A 13,219-nucleotide genomic window follows, 5' to 3' on the forward strand; every position below is an offset into this window, starting at 1 on the left:
AAACATTTATTATTATTATTATTATTATGTTGAAAACAGCTGAGTATAATTTTTTCAGGTTTCTTTGATGAAGAGAAAGTTCAGAAGAACAGCATTTATCTGAAATATAAATTTTTGTAACATTATAAATTAGTGTTCGAAGAGAGTGATCCTCTTTTCAGTCATCATTTTTTTTTAAAGTGTTGAAAATTAGCAGTCTTTCATGTTAAATTTAATCTTCATATTACAACAATAAAAAAACATTTTATTTATAAAAAGCATCAACAGCAACAACACTAATATGAACAATAAGCAAAATAAATGTAGAATGTCTGATGTTTTCAAATGGAGAAAATAAATAAAGGACAGGAGTCATATCAACTTCATTTTAAACTACAGTTTTAGAATAATTCACTGGATAATGTTAATTCACTGAATAATATTGTCTGGAATATTGGAATATAACAAACAAAACATCGTATTTTTTGCATTTCTCAACTGGAATGTTATATCAGAATTATTAATAATGTTTTTGTCCTTCCAGATTATGAAATGCCTGCTGACAGCGCGATTTATCTATGCAGTTGCACAGCACTATACTCAAACTGCGATCGGTCGCGGAGATAATAAATAATTAATTTCCATAGAGTTGTATTTATTTAGATGTTTATTAGCGAAATAATGGTTATATCGTAAATGTTAATACAATCTTGTTAAAAGTTACATTCGGTGGCCGTGCTGGGGCATTTCCTGAGCATCAACCCGGTGAGTGAACAGCAATATGAAAGCGGCTTCACGAGACTAATGATGAGCAAATATACAACAGAGAGAGAATTAAATTCAGCGCTTTTATTTCCAACATGCGCTCATTCATGGCTGCATATTATTTAATTCAGGCAAAGTTACGTCTTTATTGGGAGAGGATCTTGACGGATTATCTACGTGACTCCGTGAGTTGGTCTCTATTTCTTAGAGCCAAGCTGCATAAACTACATAGCAGGCATTTATGTAATGCATCTAATTTGTGCATAAATGGCTGTTATGTGAAATAAAGTTAACTAACTACAGCAATTCAAGTACCTGCACCATGCCGTTGTTGTTGTCTGGTCTCCCCTCAGACGCGCTGCAATGGCGATCCTGCGCGCAATTCTAAAAAAACCACCAGATGGCGGCGTTTATCTGTGAATCCGATATTACAAAAACCAATATCCTATTATGGTAAAATGCTTAAATATCGGTAAATCGATATATCGGTCGTTCTCTATTATGAATGTCTTAATCTTCACTTTTGTCCAATTTTAAAGCATCCTTGCTAAATAAAAGTATTAATTTCAATAACCAGGTGATATGTGAAAATAATGTTCACTTTTTCATAAAAGCATGAAACTTGGTGCTCTTGTATAATTTGCATCCCTAAACATTTTCAGAAATGGAGCCATCGCAAAAACACCTTGTGGTTGCCATGGCGACCATTTTACTTTCCGCCATAACCAAATTATGTATTTTGTGTCATAGCTCCTGAACCAAACATGATAACACAGAAAAGGTGATGTCTACCCCTATGTTTTGATGGTCAATGATTACAATGATACCATATACAAAAACATAAACTGTTCAGGTGAAGAGTTAATGGTGAAATCAGCAATGTGAGAAGGAAATAATAGTATCTGAGCATCATAGTATCACAGCATTTACAAAAGTCCATAATATGGCTATTCTTTTTTTCTTTCTTTGATAATTAACTAATACTTTATTCAATAATACATTAAAAGATTGTTATCAAGAATACTATCATATATTTCAGAGATATAAATAAAAATCATCTCAGGTAAGTGTATTTTTCCTTACCTCTTAGGCAGAGTCAGGTAGGTGGTAGTATGTTTCCAATACATTCTTGTTCTCTCTCAACAACGCTCTAACATCACATGCAGATGGCAACGCAATCAGGTGAACAGTTAATTCAGTGACTTTATGAGAAGGATTACAATGAAATCTCAGAAGATGCAGAATGAAATTTCAAAACGCAGGTGAACCGCTAATATTTGATGTAATGGGTGGAATAATATTTATGTGTGATGCGGGTGCGGGTCGGACAGTGACAAGTACAGGCGGGTTGCGGGTCCAATAACCAAGACTATTTCGACTCAGTCCAGTACACGCTGAGCAATGTAGCTAATCTGCCACTGATTGACAGCTGTAGTGATTATATTAAAGGGAGCGCTCTTTGCTTGCTTTCTGTATTTAATCTATTCACAATTTGAATAAAAGTTTTAATAAATGAGTTTTGTCTACCTCATGTACTGTAGGAGATTTAATTGAGGTGCGGTTCGGGTCCCAGTTTTTATGTCAAATGGGTCGGGTATGGGATTAAATTATTGTTGCTGTCAGATAACATGTCGGGTGTTCTGTTAATTACTGCAATTGCGGGAAGATCATTTCACCAGCCAGGAAAGGTGAACAAAAATGCCTCTCTGTGATGTTACCACGAGGCATCGCTTACTTACAGATCTCAGGCTTCTGGAGGGTAAAATGGTCGCCATGGCAACCACGAGGTGTTTTTGCAATGGCTCCATTTCTGAAAATGTTCAGGGCCCTAACCTGTACAACTGTACCAAGTTTCATGCTTTTATGAAAAAGTGAACATATCACCTCAAAGTTTGCACATATCACCTGGACTAAGTGTATAATGTTACAAAAGCTTTTTATTTCAGATAAATGCTGATCTTTGGATCTTTCTATTCATCAAAGAATCCTGAAAAAATTTACTGTTGTAAATATTGATAATAATAAATGTTTCTTGAAGAGCAAATCAGCGTATTAGAATGATTTCTGAAGGATCACGTGACACTGAAGACTGGAGTAATGATGCTGAAAATTTAGCTTTGGACACAGGAATAAATTACATCTCCAAATATATTGAAATAGAAAGCAGTTATTTTAAATAGTAAAAATATTTCAAAATCTTACTGTTCAAAATCTTTTGACTGATAGTGTAATCTGATTACATTTACATTTAGTCATTTAGCAGACCCCTTTATCCAAAGCGACTTACAAATTATTATTCTTATAGACTGAAACAAATGTGCTTCAGCCAGGATAAAGAGTATGAAAAGTGCTCTGAGTTGCTGTAGAAAACAAAAACAATTGAGCAACAACAAAGTCATGTTGCTGGAGACGGGCTTATTGAAAATGCAAACTCATTCTCTGCCAGCAGGAGGCGCTTTGAGAGTGGTAGAACTAGCGGTTTCCCTGGTAACGGCTGTAATCAAAGCAGCACAGCTCATAACTGCTACTTTATCAGAACAAATTAAAATGCCATCAAAACTTTTCTGAAGACAGTCGGTTCCCTTCAGAGATACATTCATATAAAACACCCGCGACACCCGTGTTTTGATTTTGAAACGTGCAGTGCTCATATGTATTCAACTTAGTCAAACGCCACAAATAAATCAATGCATGGGAAACACTGGTAATGTATATCGAAATATCGGAAATGTTTAAAAATCATATCACCATTATTTAAAAAAATTATATTGTGATACATATTGATATTGAATTATTGTCCAGCCCTACATCAAATCAATCAAAATTCAGTCAAAACCCTTTGCCATTTCATTGTTGTCATACTTTATGGTGTATTTCATTGGTGCATATTCTGTATGGGAGAATAATCAGATTATTTTTTCTTCTGTATTGAAGTGTTATTTGTTCTGAATATGTTGTCATTTTAATATTTATAAATATGTATTTTGCTTTGGCACTTTAACATTAACACTAAAAAATGTAAATAAAATTTTGCATAATTTTTTATTTTTGTCTCAGGGACAGTGAAAATGTCAACAGTGCAAGTAAAATTCTGACATACTGGCTAAACTGTCAGCTGGAAAATAGATTTATTGTTGAGGCCTGATTTGTGTTAAACAGTGTTACTGAAAAACTATAAACTCATATTTATTCTTCTTCTTTAGTGACTTTGATGTGGCGCTAACAGCAGAAGTGAAAGTAGAGAATGGCGCATGTCTTGCTTTGTTGACATCTGTTACCCCAAATCTTGGTTACCAGAAGCCAGGTAGGTTCAAGTCCATAGCTTGTCTAAGATAATGTAAATAGTACTGTGTGATCAAACTAATACCTCTTTTTTCATTGTCTTTCTTAGGGTCCTTCTTAAATGGAAATTTTCACTTCCCACCGTCTTTAAGGAAAAAGAGAATCTCTATAGACAGTTTTTTGCCTTCAGGCTCTTTTTCTGGATGTTACTCAAGTGTAATTCAAGCCTGGGGACAGATGCGACCGGCCTCTTCGCTCACAAACTCTGATGGCGTCATAGAGATGGCCAAAAGCCCTCTCCCCTCATCACCTTCCAACTCACCATCATCTCCTTCCTCTGCTCCCTCTTCCCCCTCCTCCTCCCCCTCATCGTCATCTCCTGGTGGAATGGGTACAAACTACCGTGAGGATGAGGACAGAGGCCATGCTGGAGGCAGCAGGGTCAGCAAAGGAACTGGAGACTTTGTGTCATCCACTTCATCATCTTTGGTGCCATCATCGATGCCGGTGCCACCTTCTTCTAATCCCTCACTCCATCCATCTTCATCATTCACACATCCATGCAATGATGGACAGAGGGAGAGTTTAGAGAATGACATATACGACCCCTTTCACCCAACAGAAGGAGAGGGGGAGAGAGATCGGGCATCCACTGAGGACGAGGAGGAAGAGGTTGATAAATATGATCCGTTTGAGCCAACAGGTTCTCCAGCCTCTGAAACAGAGGAGGAGAAAAGATGTATGGATGAGGAGAATGAAGAAGGAAGCAGCATTAATAGCGAAGGGAATGTTGCGAAAGCTGATAAAGCATTGGAAATGGGGACACCTGCTGGCACAGAGGGGGGTCCTCCAGATTCAACAGAAATTGATGCTCCATCTTCGATGTTCAATAATGTACCTTTAGAACTCAACAGCAAGCGAACCATCAAGGATAGAATAAGGGAACAGGGAAAAAATCAAAGAGAACGGGGAACAGACTCTGAGCACTCTGAGATAGAAGAAGGAGAGATAGTGGGCGCCAATGAAAGAGGAAGGGAACGAGTGATTGAGAGAAGGAGGGAGGTGTTGCTTCCATCTTCAAGCAGTCCCTCTTATCTTCAAGCCGGTGTCCCAAAACCTGAGAGGATCTTACGGGTGTTAGATGGTGATGGGTTTGTATCTGTCCGTGCTGATGAAGAATGGGAGAGGGAACCAGTGGCTTCTGTGGGTGTTGGAGATTTAAGACGAAAACTGACAAGTAGGAGGAAAGAGAGGTTCAGATCATGCCCTTCTTCTGCATCTATATCACCGCCACCTGTTCCTGTTTTGCCTTTGCCCTCTCCTTCCTTTACCAATTCTCCACCTCTATCCACTGATAAAGGAAGGAGTCGCAAATCCTCCAAGAGTTCAAAGGACAGGGATAGACACAAGCGGAAAGAGGGAAGAGGAGATAAGAAAAAGAGGAAAGAAGAAAAGGAGTCAGGTGAAGGTAAAAGAGAAAGCAAAGAGAGGGACCATGAAAAAAGGAGTGTAAAAGAGAACAAAGACAAAGATAGGGATAGAGGGAGAAGTAGCCAAAGTGATAGTCACAAGAGGAAAAAGAGACGCAGGAGCACTCCAGAACATTCCTCCCTCTCCCACTCCCAGAACGCCTCACGACACACACACAGTCGCAGATCCTGGTCCAGCCACTCTGAGGATCGCCACAAAGATAGAGACCAAGATAAAGAGAGGGAGAGAGAGCAAGAAAGGAACCATGAAAGAGACAGGGATAGGGACCGGTGGCGAGATGACCGGGATAGAGAGCGAGACAGAGACTCCAGAAGAAGAGATGAACAAAGGAGAGATAGGGATGAAGATATCAGGAAGTCAAGCAGCCGAGAGAGAGGCAGCACAAAAAGGAGCAGAGGAAGCAGTGACAGGAGAGACAGAGAGAAAGAGATGGTTGGAGAAAGAGATCGAGACAGGGACAGGAGAAGAGATATTAGACCTGTGGTACCCCCGTCCATTCAGGATCTCAATGGCTCTGATCTTTTTGCGATCAAACGTACCATCACCATTACCACCACTACAACGACCACCACAGTACCAGGTTCACCACCCCATAGCCGGTGCTCCCGCAGCCCATCCCAGAGCTCAGACAAACATCGTAAGAGGAAGAAGAAACGAAGGAGACAATCAGATGATAAGGAAAGAAAGGATGAGGAGCACAGGAGCAGATCCAGCCCCACCTCCCTCACACCTCCTCGTTATCATGGATATGAATCAGACCGTCTCTCGGATCGTCCTGAGATAGACATGCTCTCCTTAGATGGAGAAGCACTGGACTCAGACTACCCTTCACTAGAGGACTCACCACTACTTCCTCCTCCTCCTGAGCCCCCTCTACCCAGTCCTAAAATTAAATCCGGAGCACCCAAAACTAGCCAACATCATCTAAAGAAGAAATCCAGATCTAGCAAGACAGTTGGTCAGTCTGAATCCACCTCCTCCTCTTCTTCTCATAGACCAAAAGCCAAAAGTCAAAACCTTCTGTCATCTCTCTCACCACCTCTTTCTGCATCCTCAGGCAACACCACCTCCCTTCAGCCCACAGCGTCCTCATCCACTACTAAACGAGGACGGAAAACCGGTAAGGAAAAAATAGGGAAGAAGGATGCCGGGCGTTCTGGCAGGTCCAAGAAGCTCAGTGGTACCAGAAAGGGTAAGCTCCAATCTAAAGTCTCTGTTCTAGTGCGTGAAGGTGTTAGTAGCACAACTGGGAACTCTGGGAAGCTGGGCCTTGACCTTCTTGGACCTGGTGGTGTTGTAAGTGGAGCTTCAGGGCCCTCAGTTGTTGGTGGGTCTATTGCTGTGGTTTTCCGCAGAGACAATGAGAGCCGATCACCATTTCTTAAGCCCTGCTCAGAGACACTGGCCCTTCCAGGGAGAGGCAAAGACCCAAGCAAAACTGGGAAACAACACAACATACTCGGGCCTCTATCATCAACAAATCCGAGTGGACTAAAGTCGAAGAAGGCCAAGCCAAGCTCTGCTACGTCCACGTCTTCATCTGCCTCTTCCCCTACTTCCTCACTGGCAGCGAAACGTAGAAGGAGGCCTGGAAAGAAGCCCAGAGAGAAAGGGATAAATGTGGATGGAAGTGATTCTAAAGGTGTTAATAGTAATTGTAGCACGGTTGGTGGTGGTTGGCCGGGAGTAGCAACAGAAATGCAGCCTTTGGTTGGGGTTGGATCCAAGCCATCCAGTCCTCCTTCAGCTCTTCCTGGTCCCACTCCATCCTCCTCTTCATCATCCTCCACTTCCTCGTCAGCAAGTATTCTTCCTCCATCTTCTTCACCACCACACACATCCCCGTTGTCTTTGCCTCCATCTCGAGATACTAGAGAGTCGTCCCCAGACTCTCAAACTGTTGATAGTAGCTGCAAGACACCAGAGCCTTCATTCCTCTCGGAGGAGGGCCCTGGTCAGTCCAAAGCCTTGTCTCTCACACCCTCAAAGTCCCCTGCCAGCCCTCCCGGCCTGCTGTCATCGCAGATCAGGGGTGATACCATATCTCAGTCCACTTCCAGTGCTAAACCTCTCCCACCAGATGATCAGAAGGGCTCACCACCATGCTCTACTTCAACAGCTTTGGTGGCGGCCTCCATCTCTCATTCCAGTGCTCCTCTGGCAAATGACCCTTCTTTATCCTCCTCTTCTTCAGTATCCTCATCTTCAATTAACAAGCCACCACCACCTCCGCCGCCACCATTACCCTGGAGCCTACAAACCGGAGTGGACTGCACTGCTGGAGGTGTTTTAGCATGTGAGTGTTTAATACATGACTTTTTAAGTAATTCCCTTTCGACATGCATTTTAAATTTATAGTGGGATTAGAAGTCATGTTCTGCTGTTAAATATCTTTTCAGTGACAGCTCTGCTCTTCAAAATGGAGGAGGCCAATATAGCCAGCAGAGCCAAAGCACAAGAGTTCATCCAGGCCACAAGTCAGGTAAAACCTGTGATATTATTAAGAGGTGGTCACATTACACTTTTCACTCGATTGACTTACATTCATATGAATGCAAATTCTGGAGACCTGGAAATGGAAGCTCATATGAAGTAGTTTCCAAAGTTCAATTTCTGTGAATTCTGATCCTGAAATTCATATGTGTAGATGTGGCCAATAGAAGATCGATACATCCCACCATGACCTCCTAGCTCAATTAAAAGAAAGCAAAGTTTAAAACTGCAGGATTGCAGTGTTACATAAAAGTGGAATAATTGTGCATTTTAAAAAATGAGTGACGTCATATCTCATCTGTTTCAGTGTCTGAATTTTTTTTGCATGATTTAAAGTCTAGTGTGACTGCCTGTTTATTATTATTTTATATGATGTTGTTTTTCCTTATAAATGCACTGTGATTCCAGAATAATTATGTATCCTGTTTTAAAGTAGCTCTACCAAAGGCCTAAAGTCTAGCTGATTGACATTTTCAATTGCTATTGGTTGGGAAGTAAATTGATTACTAACATAAAAGTGTAATAAAATTGTAAGATTTTCCCCTTTCATTTTACACAGATTCTCTCTCAGGCCAATCAGAACCAGTCACAGCCACACCCTCCTTTATCATCCTCATCTGTCTCATCACAAGTTCCTCCACCTCCATCACATGCTCCACCCCCAGGACCCACTCCTGCGCAGTTTATTCTCCACAGCTCTGTCCCATTGGTTGGCTGCACCAAAACTCCTCCTTCACACTTGCACCCTGGACTCTCAATGGGTGGAGGCTGTGCTCAAACTCCACCGCCTCCATTGCCAGTGGGAATGACTGGGCCAACAGGGGGCAGTGAAACGGGCTGGGATAACGAAAGTAAAGACCCTGACAAGGTATCAGCACTTCATTTAACATTGTTCTCTCTCTTTGTTTCAGCCCACAGGTCTTGTAGACCAGCATAGAATTCCTTTCGATCTATACATTTCTATATTTCTGTAATTAGGTCTGCAAAAAGGAAAAAGCGGTATGACTTAGTGCAGAAGTAAATCGATTTAACAATTTAAGGTGCTTTGAATTTGAATCACTTTAAAGTCCATTTGCAATGGCAATGCAAAGATTATGGTTTTTAATTCTAAGTTCAGTACTATTGGCAGCAGGATGGGCCAAACATTAATTTAAAAACATTCAAGGACAAAAGATCTTGCTTGATAATTAATAGTTTTCTTGCTTTCAGTGTTACAATATGACAAATTAATTTTGTTTTTTTTGGGGGGATTGCAACCCTATGTATAACAAACTAAATCTAAATCAATTACTTTTGGTTAGTATCTGAAGAAGCTCCACACCCAGGAGAGGGCAGTAGAGGAAGTCAAATTGGCCATCAAGCCATACTACCAGCGTAAAGACATCAACAAAGACGAATACAAGGATATCTTAAGGAAAGCTGTGCACAAGGTAAATAAATATAACTCCAAGATAGCCTTGATTTGCAGCACACAACACAGTGCTACTAATAACTATTTAGACAGATCATGACTAAATCTGTCTTTACCTCACAGATTTGTCACAGCCGAACAGGTGAGATAAACCCAGTTAAAGTGAGTAACCTGGTCAAGCTTTATGTCCAGAGGTACAAGTATTTCAGAAAGCACGGCCGCAAGATGGACGAGGAGGAAAAAGAGGACAGAGAGTCTGCCTCAATGCATTCCTCAACATGATTGTACAAAGACTGTTTATTTCTCTCCATCTGGTCAAACAAGTTTGCAAAATCTTCTCCCCTGCACGTGTTTGGGCCCACCATGGCTATTGAGTGACAGTCCTTTGTTATATTGCTCTGTTCCCCCTATGTGTTGACATCATGTAAACTTGAGTACTCCACCCTCCTCCCTGTCTCTCTTTCTTGTCTTGATATAATTATGTATGAATATAGAAATGCGGTATGATATAAGGTATACTGAAGCCATTCTTAAGTATACACTCGAGAGGGAGAGATAAAGATGGCACACACTTTCTTACACATTATGTTCAACATGTATATACTTTTAAGTACACTACATGGGTGTTCTTTCTTCCTCTCTCCCTTTCAGAGAAGGGTGCACTGCACATTTTAAATAGTCAGCTAGATTACTCATTTATTACTATTGAGGTTTTGAGTGTGAAAGAAAGAATGAAAGAACTGAGAACAGAGATTTAACGTTCCCCGTCAGATTTTCTTTAAAACTAGGATTGCAAGTGCAACCTGATTCTTCTCACTTTGTCAGAGAGCATTCATTTGTAGAGGTGCTACTCAGACACGTGACACTCTTTCAGATTTTGAGATGCCTATGGAATGGAGGATATTTATCGGTTCCATCTCATAGGACAGTGAATGTACATGGGACAGACTTATGTTTGATGACGTTTATTTTGTTTTTCATTTTTTTTACTTCAATTATAAACAGCCAAAATTATCTGACAAAATGCCTAGCTAGAGAATTTGTTTTACCCCATCTAAGCTTCACATAATATAATTGAGTTGGCAGAAGACAGTCAATGGAAGAGGTACTACAGTGTGTATGTGAATGGTTGAGATAAATGCATGTGTTTTGGATTTTATTTGTACTGAAGAAAACTGTAGTAATTTTGAAGGTCACATGAGAGATAAACTTTCAAATTTGCCCTTCCGAATGAAGATGTCTGACTCTTTTCTTAATCAAACCATCAGTTTTCAGCTTAAAGCTCTAGTATGAGCATAAAAGCAGGAGTTCAACATCATTTCATCATTATTTCTCCCAATTTTAGGTGTACATAAGATTTGTTATCTAAAAGCTTGCCTTATTATTGCCCTTGATTACTGAGAGTTATAAACTAAAACCTAATAGTACAGATGTTACAGTTTCCCACATTACTATTATAACAAGAAGTTGTTATGCAGTAGATGGTGACTTTACATAAATGCAAACGAACAGACAAATGTGCATTTTTAAAACAAATCAAATTTGCAATGTAACTACCTCAGGTATAACACTGTAAGAAAAGAAAAAAAAAAACAGATAAAGTCCTGGCAAGAAATTATAAGTGCATTTTCAGTTTAACCATCAATTTTAATTTAACCATAAAACATAATGCAATGTGTAATTCAAAATACGGGTAAAAACCTTTATAAAAACTGAAAATTAATTCATATTCACACCAATGCTATGGGCCATATTTTTTCTTGGAGTACAATATTTCAAGTGTAGCTAGTGAGACAGTTCTTCATACTAGAGAGATTAGGGAGACTAAACATCAATGAGAGTCAATTGTTAGAAATGTACAAATATGTATAGCTTGAGGGTGAAAGCTTCCTTGAAATCAGCTGAGGACAAAACAAGGACTGTCTAAAGGTAGTATTGAAAGGTTTACTGTCGATACAGATTTTACTAAACTTATCATGAAAGATAATGTACACCATTCATTTAAAATTGCAGTTTACATAAAAAAAAAACTGTTAGATACATTAATCTGTCACCATTAATCATGTCTTATTTTGACTGCATAAAATCTTAAAGGTCTTACTGGGATTAAAGTACACCAATTTAGCACTTATTTGAAGAGGTGAGGGCTGTTGTAAGGAAGGATGGTCTGTTCATTTGTAGATAACAGGTAAATTTTAATCCTAAAAATAATGCATTGTTTTGAATGAATGAATGAGGGATTTATACTCCTCAGCCATCACCAGTGTGCAGCATCCACAGTACAACGGTGCCAGTGCGCTCACCACACACCAGCTACAGGTGAAGAGGAGAGAGAGCGATAGAGACAATTCAGTGGATGGGGGTTATTAGGAGTCCATGATTGACAAGGGCCAGTGGAGGGAATTTGGCCAGGACACCAGTGATACACCCTTACTCTTTATAAGAAGTGCCATGATTTTTTTAGTGACCACAGAAAGAGTCAGGACCTCAGTTTTATGAATCATCCCAAGGATGGTGTTTTTTTTTTACAGTATATTTATTGTCTTCAGCACTACACTGGGGCATTAGGACCCACACAGACCACAGGGTGAGCACCCCCTGTTGGCCTCACTAACAACTCTCCCAGCAGCAACCTAGTTTCCCCAGGAGGTCTCCCATCCAGGTACTGACCAGGCCATATCTATGTTAAACATTAATGCAATTAAAGTTTGTTAAATATTATACAACATAATATTACATTGCCTAATATTAAAATCCAGTTTTGAGAGTAGTGGAAATGTGGTACTTAGTGGCTAATTCACCTTTTCCTTTGTTTCTCTAAAGAGTTGCATATAGCCTACATGGTAGCAATAAAGTGGACATAAAGATTTCCTAAAGGACATTGCAGCTGATGTCCACCATCATGATGACCTGATGATGGATTTAAACTGACCTGTACACCGTATTAATCATTAAGTGAAACAGGTACTATACAGTCATCTGAGCTAGTCACCACTATGGGCAGAGACCTCATCAGTGCAAAAGAAACCCCTGCACTTATAATGAAGTGAGTCCTTTTTCAGATCTTCCCATGGTGTATACCTTTGTTGCACTATGTCCTTCATTATATGGTGGTGGAAGCAAAATGTTTATTGCAAAGTGTGAACATTCATACCTCTTCATCACGTGTTGAATTAGTGCATTTCATTTGGACGTACCAATTATACTGATTTCATATTACATTTTACAATTAATCTGGTCATTCCTGTTATTCAGAACATGTTTATATTCCCATCATATGGGTTTATATATTGGACAAAAATGCTTAACTCAACTTTAAAGATTTAAAACATATTCATTTTTTAAATCACAACATATTACAGGTATTTATAAAATGATCAGGTATTACAGGTATTTATAAAATGTTCATTCAGTCTTATGAAATATCCTGACGATATTACATATGTAATATCATATGTAATATATATATATATATATATATATGTAATACATATGTAATATCCAGCCGAGTCTGCTTACAGACAGGAGGTAAAAGAGCTGGCAGTCTGGTGCAGTCACAACAACCTGAAGCTGAACACGCTCAAAACAGTGGAGATGATCGTGTACTTCAGGAGAAACCCCCGTGCACTCCCCCCACTCACCATCATGAACAGCACTGTAACAACATTGGAGTAATACAGGTTCCTGGGCACCACCATCACTCAGGACCTGAAGTGGGACACTCACATAGACTCCACTCTTAAAAAGGCCCAGCAGAGGTTGTACTTCCTTCGCCAGCTGAGGAAATTCAACCTGCCA

At 39.8% G+C, this 13,219-nt stretch overlaps 1 protein-coding gene across 3 annotated transcripts in view; it reads left to right on the forward strand.

Annotated features, from left to right (window-relative positions):
* The window catches only part of LOC107658492 (splicing factor, arginine/serine-rich 19-like), a 13,635-nt gene extending 2,986 nt beyond the window's left edge, over positions 1–10,649 (forward strand). For 2 of the 3 annotated variants that reach the window (XM_016447071.1, XM_016447072.1), the window contains exons 5-10: positions 3,948–4,048; positions 4,136–7,813; positions 7,917–7,999; positions 8,570–8,878; positions 9,312–9,440; positions 9,545–10,649. In XM_016447071.1, the coding sequence (XP_016302557.1) occupies positions 3,948–4,048; positions 4,136–7,813; positions 7,917–7,999; positions 8,570–8,878; positions 9,312–9,440; positions 9,545–9,703 (4,459 nt within the window). In that variant the 3' untranslated portion in view covers positions 9,704–10,649. The remainder of the gene's footprint in view (positions 1–3,947; positions 4,049–4,135; positions 7,814–7,916; positions 8,000–8,569; positions 8,879–9,311; positions 9,441–9,544) is intronic. The other variant, XM_016447073.1, reaches the window with a different exon arrangement.
* Positions 10,650–13,219: the final 2,570 nt, after the last annotated feature.

The sequence above is a fragment of the Sinocyclocheilus anshuiensis genome, unplaced genomic scaffold (assembly GCF_001515605.1).
Source record: "Sinocyclocheilus anshuiensis isolate Anshui unplaced genomic scaffold, SAMN03320099.WGS_v1.1 scaffold371, whole genome shotgun sequence".
Taxonomy (NCBI): domain Eukaryota; kingdom Metazoa; phylum Chordata; class Actinopteri; order Cypriniformes; family Cyprinidae; genus Sinocyclocheilus; species Sinocyclocheilus anshuiensis.